The sequence below is a fragment of the Chrysochloris asiatica genome, unplaced genomic scaffold, assembly GCF_000296735.1.
Source record: "Chrysochloris asiatica unplaced genomic scaffold, ChrAsi1.0 scaffold00056, whole genome shotgun sequence".
Classification (NCBI taxonomy): domain Eukaryota; kingdom Metazoa; phylum Chordata; class Mammalia; order Afrosoricida; family Chrysochloridae; genus Chrysochloris; species Chrysochloris asiatica.
Window position 1 is genome coordinate 11,217,269 of NW_006408574.1, and position 19,193 is coordinate 11,236,461.

At 40.0% G+C, this 19,193-nt stretch overlaps 1 protein-coding gene across 2 annotated transcripts in view; it reads left to right on the forward strand.

The window, feature by feature from the left end:
- KIAA1432 (KIAA1432 ortholog) overlaps nt 1-19,193 on the forward strand; it is a 95,468-nt gene that overhangs the window by 18,543 nt on the left and 57,732 nt on the right. For both annotated transcript variants that reach the window (XM_006863755.1, XM_006863756.1), the window contains exons 2-3: nt 4,912-5,019; nt 14,086-14,165. In XM_006863755.1, coding sequence (XP_006863817.1) covers nt 4,912-5,019; nt 14,086-14,165 — 188 coding nt within the window. The remainder of the gene's footprint in view (nt 1-4,911; nt 5,020-14,085; nt 14,166-19,193) is intronic.

Here is a 19,193-nt window from a genome sequence, read left to right on the forward strand (position 1 = left end):
AACGAGGCATCAGGTTGGAGGAAGACTCATTAACAACCTGCAGTATGCAGGTGATATAAGCTTGCTTGCTGGAAGAGAGGAGGACTGCTGCTGAAGATCAAAGGCCACAGCCTTTAGTATGGATCGCAACTCAGTGTGTACAGAATATACAAATCCTCACAATAACTAACATCATGCAAATTGGAGAAAAGATTAAAGCTGTCAAAGACTTCATTCTACTTGGATCCACAGCACTCATAGGAGCATCAGTCAATAAATCAAAGACATATTTATTGTATTCAGCAAATCTGCTGCAAAAGACCTTTTAAAAATATGCAGGAGCGAAAATAGGAGTTTGTGGTTAACAGTCCAGTGCTTATCCTAACAGAAGCCATGGTGTTTTCAATCTCCATAAGTGTGTATGAAAATTGGACAATGCAAAAGGAAGACAGTAGTGGCATTGATGCATTAGAATGTTGTATTGGAGAAGAATTTTTAAAGTACCATAGCATGCTAGAAGAACCAACAAATCTATGCTGGGTAGTCAGAATGCTCTTTAAGGGAGAGGATGTGTTACCATAAAGCACTAATTCCTGGTAAAGTAGAGGGTCAGAGAAAAAGTGGTTAGACTCCCAAGGAGATGGGAGCTGGGCTGTTGGCACACTGGTAGCAGCAGTGGCCTGAAAGGTAGCAGCAGTTGTGAAGTTGGCGCAGGACTGGGCAGTTTTTCCTTCTATTGTGCATAGGGTCACTGTGAGTCAGGACCCACTCAAGGGCACCTAACAACAACAGGAAATATAAATGATCGCCCTTCCTTCCTTCAACTCCATATAGAATTTGTGTGTAGCATCTTCCGCTTCCACACATGCAGAATCAACATTCATTCCTATAATTTGTCAGCACTGTGTAATTTTTGTATGTGCTGGTACATGTGTATATGTCCGACTGTTTATAAACATGTGCGTGCAGTCATTTAAAGTTGAAACAGCAAGATACTTCTTGGCCCCTAAATACTTCAATACTTAAGTATACATCTCTGCAAAATGACATTTATATATATTGCAGTTGTGGAAATTTTTTAATTCTCTAATAGCGTAGTGATTACGAATCAGGCTGTGAACTGCAAGGTCAGCAGTTCGAAACTACCAGCTGTTTCGCAGGAGAAAGAGGCAGCTTTCTGCTCCCTTAAAGATTTACAGCCTCGGAAACCCTGTACAGGGTCGCTATGAGTCGGAACCAACTCCGTGGCACATAACAACAACAGCAATAGCCCCTAATATGTAGTTTGATTTGAAAAAGTCCCAAATATTCCCAATGTTATTTTAAAGCCGTTTTTTAAAATTTTAAATAAGGATCCCTTCTCAAGTCCATGCACTGCCATTAACTTGTTATATCTTGTTAGTCTTTTTACGTTGACTAGCCTTCCCTCCCTTTTTTGTCTGACATTGAAGTTTTTCTTTACTAGATTAAGCCGCTTTTTTCGTAGAGCATCACACTCAGAATTCGTGTAATTGTTAACTGCTTCCTACATACTGAAAGGATTGATGGGATGTAAGCGACACATGGAGTCTTAGTGTGGAGCTAGCGCTGAACTGCACACTGCTCAAACCTTGGAAACCCTATAAAGGGTTGTTGAGAGTTGCAATCGACTCTACAGCACTTAACAACAACAGCAACAAAGTGAAACACGTTTATCATGGATGCTTTATATAATATTGTTTCCATGAATTTGGCTTTAAAGGAGTTTCCATGCCTGAGCACTTGTTGATTAGGAACTGTTTCTTGGATTAAAGATTAGTAACAGGCTCAGCAGTTCGAAACTACCAGCCGTTCCACGGGAGAAAGAAGAGGCTTTCTGCTCCCATAAAGATTTACAGCCTTGGAAACCCTATGCATGGTCGCTATGAGTAGGAACCGACTCGACGGCACATCACAACAACAACAACACAGTTGGAGAAGAAATAGCCTGATTCCCAGAGCCTGAACATAGGGAGGAGATAGTCCTCAAATACTCCTAATTTTCCGTAGAGAGAGAAAGCTGCCAAGTGTACGGCTGAACCTCTTTCTATGTATGAAGTTGATCTCAATTTAGTACCCAGACCACTGGGGTTCATTGAGACGTCACTCAGTTGTCAGCGACTGTTACCCTTAAGGACTGTCACTTTGGAAATGAAGGCGTATTTGAAGTACGAATGAATTACCCATCACGTGCTAACACAGTATCAATAGAAAAGCTGCCTGTTAACTGAAAAAAATCAGTGCTTTTCCAGTATAAAAATGTATAAGAAATACATCTCACTTTGAAAATAATACATTATGCATTTTTAATGCTTATAGTCCAGAACTGTTTATACTTAACAAAATAAAACACAATTAAAAGTGAATGTAAGATTTCTAGTTAACTTATTTTCTGTGTAACAACTAATTAAGCAGAAAATTTTCTTTGAACTTAACTGGGGTCATTTTTCTTGCTTTTGTAAACAGCATTCAGTACACTTGAAGATGGCTTTTGGGGATGGGGATTGAGATAAAATTTATCTCAGTGTGCAGTAAAATGCTACATTTTGACAAGTCTATGTGGGTTGGAATCTATCGAATGGCACTGATAACAACAACAACCTATACTTATGTAACCACTGCCCTAGTCAAGATTTAGAGCCTTTTCATCATCTCTGACAGTCCCCTTAGGTCCACCTCAAATCATTCTGCTCCACCCCACCCTCAGTCTGCTTAATGTGCCCTGGTCGCAGCCCTGCACTGCCAGCAAATGGAGCAGACCTTATTCTCATTGCCTAAACTACACAGAGCGGGAAGTGATGTTACTGGTGTCTTCAGTGGAGTCTGAATAAATGATCCCAAGGAAGCAGCTGAGAGTTGTGTTCTACACTATTTTCCATAATGTGATCCCAGGACATTAAAATGGTAATAAAACAACAACAAATAACATCTGTAGTACTTACTAAGTTTCAGATGTGCTACCAAATCCTGTATTTAATATATGTAATCTTTGCAAAAGTACTAGCCAAGGAGTTAGGTTCTATCATTACATTTATTTTAAAGATGTAAAAATTGCAACATAGAAATTAAGTAGTTTGCCAAGGTCACAGAACTCATAAATGGCTGAGCTAGTATTTGAGTCCTGCCTTGTGGCACTGTAGGATAAACACTGGACTGCCAACTGCAGGGTGGGCAGTTCAAGCCCACTAGCCGCTCCTTGAAAACTTCTTACAGGGTCTCTATGAGTCAGAACCGACTTGATGGCACAACAAGATTCATGCGTCAGAACGTGTAGTGTATCTCATGGTACTGAGCTTTACAGATTGCCAGTTTGTGGCAGCCCTGCCTCGAAAAAGTCTGTCAGTACCAGTTAGTGTCTCTGGGTAACATTTTGGTCATTCTCACAATATTTCAAACTGTTTCATAGAGTATGTTGTTGTTAAAAATGCCATTGAGTCAGTTCCAATTCATAGTGACCCTGTATAGGCTTCTGAGGAGCAGCTGGTGGGTTTGAACTGCTGACCTTGCAGTTCAAAGCCCAGTGCTGATCCTACAGCTCCACACCAAGAGTCTATTCATTGGTCATGTTGTTGTTGTTGTTAAGTGCCATCGAGTCGGTTCCAACTCATAGTGACCCTGAATAGGGTTTTTGAGGAGCGGTTGGTGGGCTTAAACTGTCAACCTGTAGTCCAGTGCATTATTCTGCAGTGCCAGGACTCCATTCATTGGTTATAGGGGCAGAATAGACTTATGAGATGACCAGGGAACCTTATCACCATTTATAATGGATTTTACTGTAGAAACAATTAACAAACGTCAACAGTCAATCAACTTCAGAAAGTCAGTTATTGGGACATAACCATTTTTTTAAAGAATTAGTGATTACGTTGTCCAAAATAAAAATGGTGAAATAGATGTTGCTTCAAAGAAGATAAGTAGATGGCCAGCAAGCACATGAAACGATGCACAGCAATGCTAGTCATTAGGAAAATAGAAATCAAACCAAAATGAGATCCCATTTCACCTTCTGAATGATAGTTATAATCAAAAAGACAAATGCTGGCAAATGTGGAGAAACTGGACCCTTCGTGCACTGGTGGGAATATAAAATGGAACAGCCACTGTGGAAAAGAGTTTGGCAGTTTCTCAAAAAGTTAAACATTTTGTAGAGTTAATATATAACCCAGCAATTTCACTCGTAGGTAAATTTAACTAAGAGAAATGAAAACTTTCATCCACACACTTGTTGTTAAGTGCTGTTGAGTCAGTTCTGACTTACAGCGGCCCCGATAGGTTTTCATGGAGTGGCTGGTGAAATGGAACCGCTGGCATTGCGGTTGAAGCTAATCTCGCGGTCCAGTGCATTATCCCACAGTGCCACACATTCATACACTGGTTTGAACAAATTCTTGTACCCCTGTCTGTCTCTCCCCTTCTGTGTTGTTATGTTGTTGTGAAGTGCTATCAAGTTGGTGCCAACTCATAGTGACCCTGTATAGGGTTCCTAAGGAGTAGCTGGTGAGTTCTTTTCAATTAGAGAGCAAGTAGAAAGTGCTTGAAAGTCTGTGTGAAGTACTAAATAAGATATTACCATTACATTGTTTAGAATTTGAATATGTGCTTCCTGATAACCCTGAATTTTTACTTGTTTATTTTCCCAAGTAGATGATAAACACTTAAGATTGGGGAGCGGTTTGGTTTCTGGTTTATTAAATAGTGCCTCAGTCATGCTGAAGGTGTTCATTGAAGAATTATTTTTGATTGATTTGACTGGACTATTTAAAGCTGATGATTTAATATTAGATTATGCTATGGGGGTTTCTAATTGAATTATTATTTCCAGATAGGTTATCTTAAATTTTGTTTGAATATATTTTGTTTGAATGTATTTTCCTGGGCTATTAATATTAATACAATGCAACTCTTTCCTTCCAGCCTAGTGTGTTAATTATCACTTACAAGGAAGCTGCAAAATCATCTGCTCAGTTTGGACCCTACAAACAGGCTGAATGGCGGCCAGACAGTACCATGATCGCTGTGGCTGTAAGTAGAGTTTTCAGCGTTGACAGTATTTTCTTCTGAAATCATTGCATTTCATTTAAATTTGATTCCCTTAGATGGATTCCCTTCAGTATTCCACAACCATGAGCATCACCTTCTGGTGATAAGAATTGCTGTGCTGACTCTCCTGTATCATCTTTGTTGACGCTACTACTTTCTCTTCCTTAAATGTGTTACCTGTATGTTTATCCATTTATTGTTCTCGCTTTCCTGTTTTGTCCTGGCAGTTTAATAAGGTTTTTATGCATTTTTAGTCCTGGCCTCCAAGGATATTTCCCACAAAAATAATAGGCTTTATGTGCCCATCTAATAATAATTCTTATATCTATTTGGATCTGTTTTTGCATATCTTCTGTTCCACTAATTTTGCTCTTCAGTTTGTTTTGTCACTGTCATTTCTGGTGGTGTCACCATCGCCAAATGTGCAGTAACAGGTGTAAACGTGGCTGACAATTGTTGATCACCTCCTGTGTAGGTGTCCTTGTCAGCCAATTAGGCCAGTCCTCCTATTTAGTCTTAGGGCAGCACTTTGAGTTAGAGACCACTGTCCCTCATCATAGATGAGTACCTTGAGGATCTGAGAAATTAAATTGTATTCATCGTTGCACTCATTTAGTTAACATCATGAAGTAGAATCTACTAAAACATGTTTTAATCAGTGGTGGAAAAAGCATGGAGCAGAAAAGGCTTAGCTGGACACATTTACAAAGTCTTTGAATATGTAAGGTTTTTAAATTTTACTGTTATTCGTTATGTTATTTTATCAGCAGATACTTTGTGAGGAATATTTGAATTTATCATCTATCATTGAATAAGCAATGATAATAGTAAACTTCTGGCACTCTTGTGAATTTACCCATGAATTTACCCATCATCAGTACCTTAGGCTGGGTCCTCTAGCAAAACCAGTGAAGCTTATCTATGTATGGGGGTAATGGGCGGGTGAGGCCAAGTTTATTCCAACTCACAGAGACCTTGTAAGGGTTTCTGAGACTTCATGGAAACAGAAAACCTCACCTTTCTCCCACATATGTATGTGGTTGTTGTTGTCTTGTTGTTAAGTGCCATTGAGTGCATTCTGACTCATAGCAGGAGCAGAAAGTGTCTTTTTCTCCTGCAAAGAGGCTGGCAGACTTGAACCATGGACCTTGTGAATCACAATCCACTGCTTATCGTATGGAGCTCCTGTGTGTGTGTGTGTGTGTGTGTGTAACTAGAGAGCTCAAGGAAATGGCTCAGTCAGTTGCAGAGGTTTTGCAGATCCTTATCCTATGTGATGAAGTCCCATGTCTGTGGGACAGATGTCAGGCTAGAGCCTTCTGACTCATTGTAGCTGTTAAGCTAACTAATCCCTAGATTAGCAAGCAGTATGGCAGGGTGGTTGCTTCAAGTCCAAAGAACCAGAAGTCAAGTGATGATGAGTCAGCTCCAGATGAAATAAAAAGCTCTGCCAGAACGAACATCCGTAGATACTGGTACTGGTCACATGCCTGAGGAGATTCCCTTTCAACTGGCAGGTCTCATCAGGAAAGTGACTGTCTTGTATCAGATCACAAAAGGAGAGATGACTTCTTCGTGACAACTGTCAAACCACTGAGTATCATGGCGCAGTCAAGTTGATGCACAGCCTGAACCATGAGGTTCATGATTTTATTGGTCAGAAATACAAGCTGACTATCTTTACTTTAGGAGTCCTGCTGTGGCGCTGTGGGTTAATGCACCAGACTGCAAAGCTGTTTGAACTGCAAGGTCAGCGGTTCAAGCTCACCAGCTGCTCCTCGGAAACCCTATACAGGGTCGCTATGGGTCGGAACCGACTCGATGGCACTTACAACAACATCTTTACTTGAAGGTGTTCTGGTAGCATAGTGGTTATGAATTGGGCTACTAATCTCAGGGTGAACAGTTCGAAACTACCAGCTAGCTGTTCCGTGGGAGAAAGATGAGGCGTTCTGCTCCCGTAAAGATTTGCAGCCTCGGAAACCCTGTACAGGGTTGCTATGAGTCGGACCCGACTCCACAGCACGTAACTACCACCACATCTTTGCTTGACCTACCACACAACTGTTTGATGGCTTACCAATGGTTAAGTTTTATTGTGAATATTTTGAACTCAGAACTGAGATTGCCTTTTTTTTTTTAAATAAGAACTGCCTTTACTTATTTACTGAATACTTTTTTAAAACAAAAGCTGGCTTCAACCACTTATTGAATACTGAATAGCTTTGGAACTAAACTTTTTTTTTTACCAACTTGATGTTTTTAAATGAATTCAAACTAAAAGCTCAGAAAGCAGCCCTCAGGTGTGAAACATACGTGGTGAAGTCAGTTAGACGATTACTAGCATTTGAAATCACAAGTAATGGCAGTGGTAGCACTTTCTGCTTTCCCATTGCTGTCAAGTTAAACTAAACTGATCTCTGCCCCCACATGAATGAGGTGGGATAGACATAGAGTTCATAAACTACAGTTCTGATTGCATTTTTCAGACCCTGATGCAAAGGTAAGATCCATACTTCAAAATCCCTTATGTAACATTCTCAAGTTTTTATTGTTAAGTGACGTAGAGTCAGTTCCATCTCGTAGCGACCCTGTATATAAGGTTTCTGAAGCTTTTTAAGTCTTCGTGGGAGCACAAAGCCTCATTTTTCTCCCATGGAGTGGCTGGTGGGCTCGAACTTCTGAAAGTTCTCTGTCAGTGTATGGTTGCAGCCGTTTTTTAATTGTCATTAGCAAAATTTTGCTAAGTTTTGTGTGGGATGTTAATGATGTTGTCCAGTGGTTTCCACATTCTGCGGGGTCACTTCTCTTTGGAATGGGCCCAAATATGGGTCTTTTCCAGTCAGTTGGCCAGGTAGCTGTCTTCCAAATTTCTTGACATAGATGAGTGAGTGCTTCCAGTACTGCATCAGTTTGCTGAAAGATTTCAATTTGTAGTCCATCAGTTTCCCGGAGCTTTGCCCTTTGTCAACGCCTTCAGTGCACCTTGGACTTCCTTCTTCAGTATCATTGGCTCTTGATCATATGCTTCCTCTTCAAATGGTTGAACATGACCATCTCTTTCTGGTACAGTGACTCTGTATCCCTCGGTCTTCTTTTGAAGCTTTCTGCATCTTTCAGTGTTTAAAGAATCCTTCAATACTGCAAGTCAAGGCCTGAGTTTTTTCTCAGTTCCCTCAGCTTGGGAAATGCCGAGCATGCTCTTTCTTCCCTTTTGGTTTTCTAACTCCAGGTCTTTGCACATTTTGTTATATTATTTGACTTTGTCTTCTAGAGCTACCTTTTGAAATTTTCTATTCAAGCTCTTTTATCTCCACATTTCTTCCATTTGCTTTAGCATCTCTACCCTGGTGGGCAAGTTTCAGAGCCTTTTCTGACATCCATTTTGGTCTTTTCCTTCTTGTCTTCTTAATGACTTTTTGCTTTCTTTGTATATGATGTTCTTGTCCATCCCACAACTCTTCTGGTCTTCGGTATTTAGTGTCTATTGCATGAAATCTGTTCTTGAGATGATCTCTAAATTCAGGATATGTTCATGCTCATATTTTGTCTCGTATAGATTTGTTTTAATTTTCTTTAGCTTCAGTCTGAACTTGCATATGAGTAGTAATTGATGGTCTGTTCCACAGTCTTCCCCTGGCCTTGTTTTGGCTGATGATTTAGAGCTTCTCAGAGAGGAAGGGACCTATACTGAAGGCTTTCTCAGAGTAATTCAGCTCACCAGGGCACCCTCCTCCAGGCTCCACCAACACTTAGATTTGGTGGTGGGTCTCCTGAGAGGTGGAGGAGAAAGAGGAGGAAGAGGCGGGGGAGGGGAGGAGGGTGAGGAGGAGGAGGGGAAGGGAAGGAGGAGGATGAACAGCACACTCAGGCCTCTTATCTTATTAGAATCCAGAAGCTAATTTTAGGTAAACCATTTTACCTGTTGTTCAACTTTTTATTTGTATCTATCTGCAAAAGAGATGACTTGTTTTAAGTTTATTACCTACCATAGAGAATAATACACAAGGGAACTATTCATTATTTAGTAATTGTTTAGAAAGGTGACTTGATATTTGTGGATCCTGTGTTCAGTAAGACAATCTGTATGGATACTCATTTCTCAGGGTAAGTACCCCAGCGTGGGATGATGGGATCTTCAGGAGATGTGCTTTAGCTATTTAAGGAACTGCTAAGCTTTTTTCCAAAGTGGTTGTACATTCCTGCATGTGTTCTATGAGCATTCTCATTCCTCTACGTTTTGCCAGCGTATGGTATGGACTACCTTCTTAATTTTATCCATTCTAATAGGCATGTAGTGGTATCTTAGAGTTTTCATTTGCAGTTCCCTCATAACTAATGATGAGTATCTTTCATTGGTTTCTTTGCCATAGATAGATAGGCAATGTCTTTAATAGACAGAGGTCTAGTCCAGTGACCTGTTGCTTTTCATTGAACATTGGTGGTTTGTGCCACTCAAGGAATTTGTCTGTGTCATATAAATTGTCAGACTTATTTATGTCACTGTTTTAATTTCTGATAGTCCTCATTTCTTCTTTATTTCCTAATCAGTCTGGCAGGAGGTGTCAATTTTAGTGATCTTGAACAAATTTTGGTTTCACTCACATTTCTTTCTTTTTCTATTTTATTGATTTCCCTTCTTAACACTTTTTTTCTGCTTACTTGGGTTTCATTTGCTTTTTATTTTTATTTTCTTAGTTTAAGGTGCAGACGAAATTCATTGATTTAAGATTTTTCTTTTCTTCAAATATGGGCAATTTTTTTTTGTTTTGTTTTGCTAAGCACTGTCGAGTCTGTTCCAACTCATAGCGAACCTGCATAGGGTTTCTGATGAGCAGCTGGTGGGTTTGAACTGCCAACTTTGTGATTTGCAGTTGAGTGCTGATCCTATAGTGCCACACCAGGAGGCATGTTAAGACTATAAATTTCCTTTAAGTATGGCTTTACCAGTATCCCACAGATTTTGATGTTGTGTATTTAGTTCAAAATACTCTGTTGTTTACCTTTTGAGTTCTTCTTTGATCAGGGGAATCACTTAGAAGCATGTTTCTTAGTATCAAAATATTGCAGGGTTTTCCAGAAATCTTCTGTTACTGATTTCTGACTTAATTCTGTTGTAGCCAAGGAACACACATGCATCATACATATTTTAATTTTATATGTACTGATAATTTCAGCCCATAGTGTTATCATCTTTATTTAAATAGTCAGTTGTATTTTAGAAACATTAAAATGCAATTACATGGAAACATTTTTTTTTCAAACTCCTGCCTCTCTCCTAGAAGGAGCTCTGGTAACGTAGAGTCGGGCTGCTAACCTCAAGGTCAGCAGTTTGAAAACTACCAGCGGTTCCGCGGGAGAAAGATGAGGCATTCTGCTCCTGTAAAGATTTGCAGCCTCAGAAAGCCTGTGCAGGGTCACTATGAGTCGAAACTGACTCCACGGCACTTAACAACAACAACCTCTCTCCTAGAGTCATGGTGTGTGTGTGACACTGTAGGGTAAGCACTGGACTGCTAAGTACTAGGTTGGCAGTTCAGACTCACTAGCTGCTTCTCAAAAACCCTATACATGGGCACTGTGCATCGGAATTAACTAGGTGACACTAAAAGCAACAAGAGTCTCTTCTCCTTCAGGGACTTTATGTACGTGTAGCATTGGCCACTGGACGCTGTCCCTCTGTTCACTGTTCTCTTTTTTTTAAAAATGCTTAAATTTTGGTCTTTTTGTGTGTGTTTAATGTGAATAATTTTTATTGCTGTGCTTTTCATGATCACTGATCTTTTCTTCTGAAATGTTTAATCTGCCAGCAATCCCATTTGTATGTTTGAAATCTCTAATATTTTCGTTTTCCTCTCTAGAGTTTGATCTGGGTTATTCCCTAACACTTTGAACATATGGAATAGTGTTGTAGTTGTTTCAATGCCTGTTTGTGTTAATTTTCACACCTTGTTTATTCTGGGTCTTTGTTTTGTTTTGTTTTTTTGTTGGTATTGAATGAATATTTACAGAACAAATCATCAGTTTTTACATTGATTGCATTCTCTTCAGTGTAACCTCATTTATCCCACTTCCTCTATGTGTTTCTTGTTCTTATTTTCCATCTTTCCCAACCTTTTGGTCTCAAATGGTTGACCCTCCTATAGTGTGTGTACCCTCACTAGTGTTGTTGTCAAGTGCCATGGAGTTGGTTCTGACTCATAGTGACCCTGTGTGGGATTTCTGAGGAACAGCTGGTGAGTTTGAACTGCCTACCCTGTTCAAATAGTGTTGTTATCCCCCCCACCCCAATCTATCTGGAGTACTAGTAGTGCTATGGGATAAAGCACTGGACTTCAGGGTTGGTGGTTCAAACTCAACCAGTCACTCCTTGGAAATCCTGTCCAGGGTCGCTATGAGTTGGTCCTCACTCTACAGTACTTAACAGCAACAACAAAAATTTCTGTCTACTGCTTGGCTGGAAATTGAGCCTGGCAGTGAGTTTGTTTCCAGACCTGAAGGGTGAGCACGGGCCACAGCCTTGGGTTCCACCAGTCTCTGTCTGGTCAGTAAGCCTGGTCTTTCGGGATCCTTTTTGATTGGTTGCTTTTCCCCCGCCTCATTGTCGTGTATTTCTGACTCTTTGCTTCTTTAATTGAACCCAACATATTGAGAATTTTGCTTTGTAGTGTGCCGAATACTTTTTAGTCTTTAGTTCTTGAGCTTTGTTCTGGGATACAGTTAAGTTACTTGGATACACTTTGGTCCATTCATATCTTGCTTTTATACTTTGTTTGGCAGACTTGGAGCAGTGCTCAGTCATGGATTAATTATTTCCCAATACTGAGGCAATGCCTCTCTAGGATTACCACAGCTATACCTGAGGACTAGCTTCCTGAGTATTCTGCCAAATGCCTCAGGAGTGTCTGAGTTTCATCAGCTGTGCTGGTGGGAGCATCATATGCTGTTCCCGTTTGTATTCTTCCTTCCACCTGGGGAAGTTTCCTCCCATTCATGGGCCTGACGGGACTCTTGGGTTTCTGTCTCTGTGCAGCTGTCTTCTCTCTGATGCTCGGTTTCATGAATTCTAATAGTATACCTTAGAGAGAGAAATCTCTAATTCAGATATGGGAGGAGCACAGGAAGTAGAGCCATCTATGTTTTCTTTCACTTATTCAACAAATTCGTTTGCTGGGGGCAGCGGGGAGAATGAATGTGTATGTTTGTGTGTGTTTAAAATACTGCGATTGCTGTCTATAGACTAAGTAGTAGTTGTCATAGAGATTGTTTGCAATATTGTGTGGGTGGGAAGAGAAAGATGACCTTAATGACAGTGGTGTAGTTACATTAACATACTGTTTTTAAGGGTGATCATTTATTATCCAGCTTTATAAACTATTTAAAGATAAGACTGTTGGTGATCCCGTAAGTGGTAAATGTCATTGGCAGCATATAACATTTCATTATTGTTGTGGTTAAGTGCTGTTAAGTAGGTTCCAACTGACAGCGACCCTGTATAAGGTTTCCAAGGAGCAGCTGGTGGGTTTGACCCACTCACCTTGAGGTCCAATCCTTATCCTATAGCATCATACCAGGACTGGTTACAGGTGAAGTCTTAGACTATTTAGTAAAGAGGATTGATACAGATATCAAAGTAGTAAATCAAGCTGTTTTCTGTAATTTCATCTAGTATGCTATATATGTGAAACTTCTAACTGCTGGTACAAAATGATACGATATTCAATCTGACATTATAATCATCTAGCATTTGTTAAAATTCTGATTATGTTATCAGCATCTGATACTCTGAAATGTTCAACTTTTAACCTGAGTGAGTGCTATTCAGGACAGCTTTTGTAATATAATGTTATTGGTCTAAGACTAGGCCCTGTGATATCACTTGTGTAGCTCATCTAAGGGAACCGTGGAGCTTCCAACTAGTAGACAGCACCAATTTGTATGGGGCAGTGCTGTCTGTGGAGCTGTGAGGATTAATTTGAAGCTATTTTCCTCCGTATTCTGCATTCTTTGTTCTCCATATTTTAAGAACATAAAGTTGCACATGAGGAATTACAAAGGTGGTCTTATCTAAAGAATCTTTGTTGTTGTTATGTGCTGTGGAGTCGTAGTGACCCTCCATAGGGTTTTCGAGGCTGTAAATCTTTACGGGAGCAGAAAGCCTCATCTTTCTCTGGTGAAACACTCCAATATGTTGAACAATAATATATGGCTACATTATAAAATAATGATTTTTATAGATCAAAACAACAAACAAAACCTCCTGGCTACGAAAACCAATTTATATTCCTAAAATATATTGTTAATTTAGAAAAAAAGAGCTAGCTAGCTGATGTTCAAATTTTGGAAACTTGAGGTTTGCTCTGTTTTCCTTAACATATTTTATGGTAAATTAGAATCTAGTTAGTTGGTTTTGAATATAAAATATGATATTCTGAAGTTATACATCATAAACTCTGAGTAGAGTCAAGCATTTTATCATACTGTTACTATTCAGAGATGACCTGGTGGTGCAGTGGGTAAAATATTAGGCTAATAACCAAAAGGTTGGTGGTTTGAATCCAGCAGTGGGAGACAGATGAGGTAGTGTTCTTCTGTAAAGATTTCGCAGACTCGGAACCCCAGAGATCAGTTCTGCCCCACCCTACAGGGTCACCGGGAGTTAGAATCCCCTCCATGGTGCTGCCTTACGATTTGGTGGCACAATTTTTTTTAACACCATGAAATAATTATAGCCGAGCTCAGAAAGGGTTTATTTTCTAAATATTGAAGAATAATCATGACTGTGTTTTTGAAAAATATAACTATTTCTGATTTTTATAGTATTAGACTATTAACTTTATGACATGCTTATGAAATATTTTTGCATCTATAGAAACTCTATTAAAACAGAGGTCAGTTTTATTTGCATTATTAGACCAGAGTTCTCCAAAGGAGGATTCTTAGAGTAGACTTTTTTCAACATAAGAATATGCATGATTAAAATTCCCTATTAGAGTTAATAATACCCTTTTTTTTGAGTTCATGGTTAATACCATTTCTCTTTTTCAGACGGCAAATGGCTACATCCTGTTTTTTCACATTGTGTCTACAAGAGGTGACAAGTACCTTTATGAACCTGTGTATCCCAAGTAAGTTTGTTGTCTTTCATACTTTTAATGTTAGCATACTTTACATTCAGAAAAACATAGTTTTGGATTGTCTGAAGTGATTAAAATAAGGCTGTCCCAGCATTCCCAAATTTACCAAGCCTTTGGCCTTTGTAGTTATTTATTGAATAAAGAGTAAAGAATTCTCTAATAAATATGTCTTTGACTCTTGGATGAATATGCTATATTCATTTGAGGACATATTTCAGGTTCTGGAGTTTCCCAGTCTTGATTTAGGGAGGAACTAAGGGACTCTGAGGGGCAGTGGTGAAATCCTAAGAACCTATAGGTTCTGTTGCACAGGTGTTCTTGTGTTTGTATAGGAACGACATGTACCCAAACAGTGATTTCCTCTTTTGATCAGAATTTGGGAAACAAGGACCTTTGCTCTTTGAACCTGATATATTTCTTTATTATTTTGCCTTGCTTTTTTCCCTTTCTTTCTAGCATGCTTTACATTTGAAATAAAAGAATAGCAGTAAAGCTTTAAAGCATTTTTTTTTTTTTTTTTAAAGGGCGAGCTATTAAAATGGGATGAAAATGTAAATGAATATAACGTTCTGTTGTTGTTGTTGTTAGGTGCCATCAAGTCAGTACCGACTCATAGTGACCCGATGCACAACAGACCGAGGCACTGCCCGGTCCTGGGCCAACCGCACAATTGCTGCCATGCTTGAACTCATTGATGCTGCTGCTTTGCCAGTCCATCTCGCTCGGGGGCTTCCTCTTTTTCTCTGACCCTCCACCTTACGAAACATGATATCCTTCTCCAGGAACTGGTCCCTTCTGACAATATGTCCGAAGTCTGAGAGATGAAGTTTGGCCATTCTGGCCTCCAAGGAGCACTCTGGCTGCACTTCTTCCAACACAGATCTGTTGGTTCTTTTGGCAGTCTAGGGCACTTTCAATATTCTCCTCCAAAACCATAACTCAAAAGCATCAATTCTTCTGTGGTCTTCCTTATACACTGTCCAGCTTTCGCATCCATATGAGGTTATTGAAAATAACATTTCTAGATGGTGGAAAATGGTCAAGGTTTATATGTAGAAAATTAAAGTGAAAAATAGATTTCATTGTATGAAAAGTTAAATTTTTGGAAAATAATGGGAGAAAAGTTTTTGAAAAATAGGGAGGAGGAGGCTGTTTATTTTTTTATAAAGACCTATCAATCCCTATGGCTCAAACATGATAGACAAGACAGACCTGTGAGGTGATAGGCTTCAATCAACACTCATGGAGCAGGAGCAAAGAAATCCAATGACATATTGCATTAGGCAAATCTGCTGCACAAGACCTCTGTAAAGTGTTCTAGAGCAAAGATGTACCTGACCCAAGGCATGTTATTTTCAGTAGCCTCATATGCCTGTGAAAGTTAGACAATGAGTAAGAAAACTATAGAAGAATTGATACATTTGAATTGTGGTGTTGACGAATATTGACGGAATCCTGGACATTCAGAACAACAAGTAGATCGGTGTTGGAAGAAGTACACCCAGAGTGCGCCTTAGAGAAACACTCATCGTTCATACTTCAGGCATGTTTTCAGGAGGGACCAGTTCCTGGAGAAGAACATCATGCTTGGTAAAGTAGAGGGTCAGTGGAAAAGAGGAAGGCCCCAGTGAGATGGACTGGCACAATGGCAGTGGCAGTGGGCTCGAGCGTAACAATAATTGAGAGGATGGCTCAGGACTGGGCAGTGTTTCATTGTTTGTATGGAGTTGCTGTGAGTAGGAACTAACAAACACAGCATAAAGTGAACAGTAATACCAGGGAGGCAGGCACTTCTTCAGACAACCAGGCGTAAAGCTCAGAAGACAGGAATCGATAGGAAAGAAGGATGAATGGAAATGATCGACAGGGGATGGCAGAGGGAAGAAATGCATGAATGGTCACATGGAAAGCTTTCATGCAAATCACAATGAAAAGTTTTATAAATTTCTAAGAATCATTTGTGAAGCATCCAGTTGATATGAAGTGAGGGGAGATGCACAAGAATGCCCACACTTGCAGATAGTACCCACTTGACCTGGCTTCGATGGCTGGATGATCAGAACTCAACTAGAAGTGAAAGAAGAGGGGGGAAAAAAAAGAGTAACCTGCTACAGTTTGATGAACTTTACCTATACTTATGGATGTAATGCACCAGACTGCAAAGCCGTTTGAACTGCAAGGTTGGTGGTTCAAGCTCATCAGATGCTCCTTGGAAACCCTATACAGGGTCACTATAGGTTGGAAATGACTCAACGGCACTTAACAACAACAACATGGATGTAGTAGCGAAAAAAATAGAACAAATCTTTGCAGCAAGGATCACTCCCACCCTCTCAGTACACAAGGTTGACAGGGATGGGCAACTTAGACAGTGGCTGCCTCAAATGGGGGGCCTATAAAGGCAAGAAGTGACTGGCTTACAAGCTGTCAAGGGGGAGCCTAGTTCCAGGCGGGGCGGGGGAAGGTAGACTCTCCACTGAATGATTTCCAATCTGTTGGGACAGGGCTGGTGAAAGGAAATGGGGATAAGACTCTTGTGGTACAACAGTGAATAATTGCCATCAGGACTGACTGGGAGGGTAGAAATTCTAGAGGTAGATGGTTTTTGACAGCAGGAGGAGAGTGATAGATTTTGCAGCCCAGGAGCGGAGGTCCCTGGGTCCATCAAGTGAGAAGAGAGGAGAGCAGGACCCTACTCAGAGAGGCAGAAACGCCAGGGGTGGAGACAGAGACGATGATGTGAAAGATGAAGCGGCTGGGGACACTGAACTTAGGGAGGGAGAGGGGCTGTGTGCTGATAGGCAGTGGGGGGGGGGGGGTGGGCATGTGGGGTGTACTCTTTGGTTATTTGATGATGCATGAGGGGATTGAAATCATTGCAATGAAACGAAATACGATAGGATGAATGTAAAACTGATATTCTTCCATGTAAACCTCACAATAAAAACTTACTTAAAAAAAAAAAAAAGGCATCACAGACAAGGGAAGTCTTCCTGTTATTGTTAAGTGCTGTCAAGTCGGTTCCAACTCATAGTGACCCTGTACAGGGTTTCCAATGAACAGCTGGTGAGTTTGAACCACTGACCCTGTGGTTCAAATCGACTTTGTGGTCCTGTGCTTATCCTGTAAATGGACCCTGTATTTTATCCCATGTTCTGCTTCAAAACTGTCCCTATCATTTTGTTATTACTTGAGCTAAATAAAGTGTTTCCTTTAAAAAAAGAGAAAGAGCCAGTATTTCCCTACACTGGAACTATGACAATTGTTTAAGTTACCTTTTTAATTTTCTTCAGAATACACTTTGGGAAAAGCTAACCTAAGTTGGATGAAAAATAGCTCACATTTCTTTAGCATAGATTCTAAAGAATGATCTCAGCTGTTTTTGATTCTGCAGCCAGTGTTCTTGTAATACAGACAGTGTTAACAGAAGTGGTAGTTGAATTTTGGAACTCTTTCGTAAGGTCAGAAATTCTTTGATGATGGCATTTACTTTAACTTAGTTTTCAATAAAATCTGTAGTGTAAAATGTAATACAGCATGTATCTGTGATGGGAAGTTGATGTATTTGGAAATGGTAACTTCATTCTTGTGAGTGTTATAAATCCTGCCGTCTTTCCTTGTGCAGGATGCAGTTTGTGAACCTTTTGAGGGACTGTTGCAGGCATTGTCTCACATTTCATTCACCTGTGCATTTTGAACTATCACCTACACCTACTTTTTATTGCTTGTTACTATACATAAAAAGCAGTCATCAGACTCAACTGAATTTAACTTAATTCATCCTTAGTAGTATGAGTGGACAAAGCAGGAAAATAGCTTTTCTTGAAACAGAAAATTATTCTGCTTTGTTTGCCCTTACAAGCCTGCTTTATGTAAGAGTGCTATGCTTCTGAGATGGAATCTGAGAAGTTTTTAAAACCATTTCCTACCTCTGGTCATGACATTCCAAGGTCACTTGTTACATAACCCAGTCATCCGGGCAGTGCATGGGCTTTGCCATGTTTGACTATGAATAATGTTAGACTAGAGAATGAAATAAAAAAGTGTGAGACTGTTTTTCCATTTGTGGATTCCTCGCTGTACGGAAGATTTTTAGTCCCAATACCAAGAACACATGCATCCCTTTAGAACAGTCTTAGTAGGGTTAAGGGGACAGGATTGGAGGTCAGACCTGGAAGAGACTGTCACCTTTGCCAGTTTTCTGCTGTATGACTTACTTCCGTCCTGTAATTTAATACCTCTAGAATTCAGTGTCTTCCTCTGTAGAATGAGAGTAATAATGACCTCATAGGATTAAATGAGGTCACTCATGTTAGATCCTTAGGTAAGAGCCTTGGTATTGTTGTTAAGTGCCATTGATTCAGTTCTAACTCGTAGCATAGCAACGGTGAAGGGTTTCTGAGGCGTGACTGTGGATAAGAACCGCAACCTTTCAGTTAGCAGTCCAGTGCTTACCCTACAGCATCGCACCAGAACTCCAGATAAGTGCCTAGATCACGAAAAAATAATAATAATAATAATCAAAACCCACCTGTGTGATTTACTATTATTGTCAGGTGCCCTGAGTTTGATTTCTATCCATAGAGACCCCATGAGGCAGAATACAGTTGCCCCAGAGGGCTTTCTAGGTTGCAGTCTTTGTGAAAGCAGATTGTTTTGGCCTTACTTCCAGAGCCACTGGGTGGGTTCGAACCACAAACCTCACTCAGTTGGTAACTCAGTGCTCAACTCTTGTGATACCAGGACTCCTAATGATTGATTACTAATGTAGTTTTCCTTCACCACACTTTAGTTCTATTTTTAATATTTTCAGCAATTTTTTTTGTATACAGATTGTTGTTGTCAAGTGCCGTCAAGTTGGTTCCGATCCATAGTGACCCTGTATAGGGTTTCCGAGGAGTAACTGGTGAGTTTGACCCACTAACCTTGTAGTTCAAACTGACCTTGTGGTTGAACGTTTATCCTACAATGCCACACCAGGAATCCATATACAGAGCCATGGTGTATGCTTATAGGATC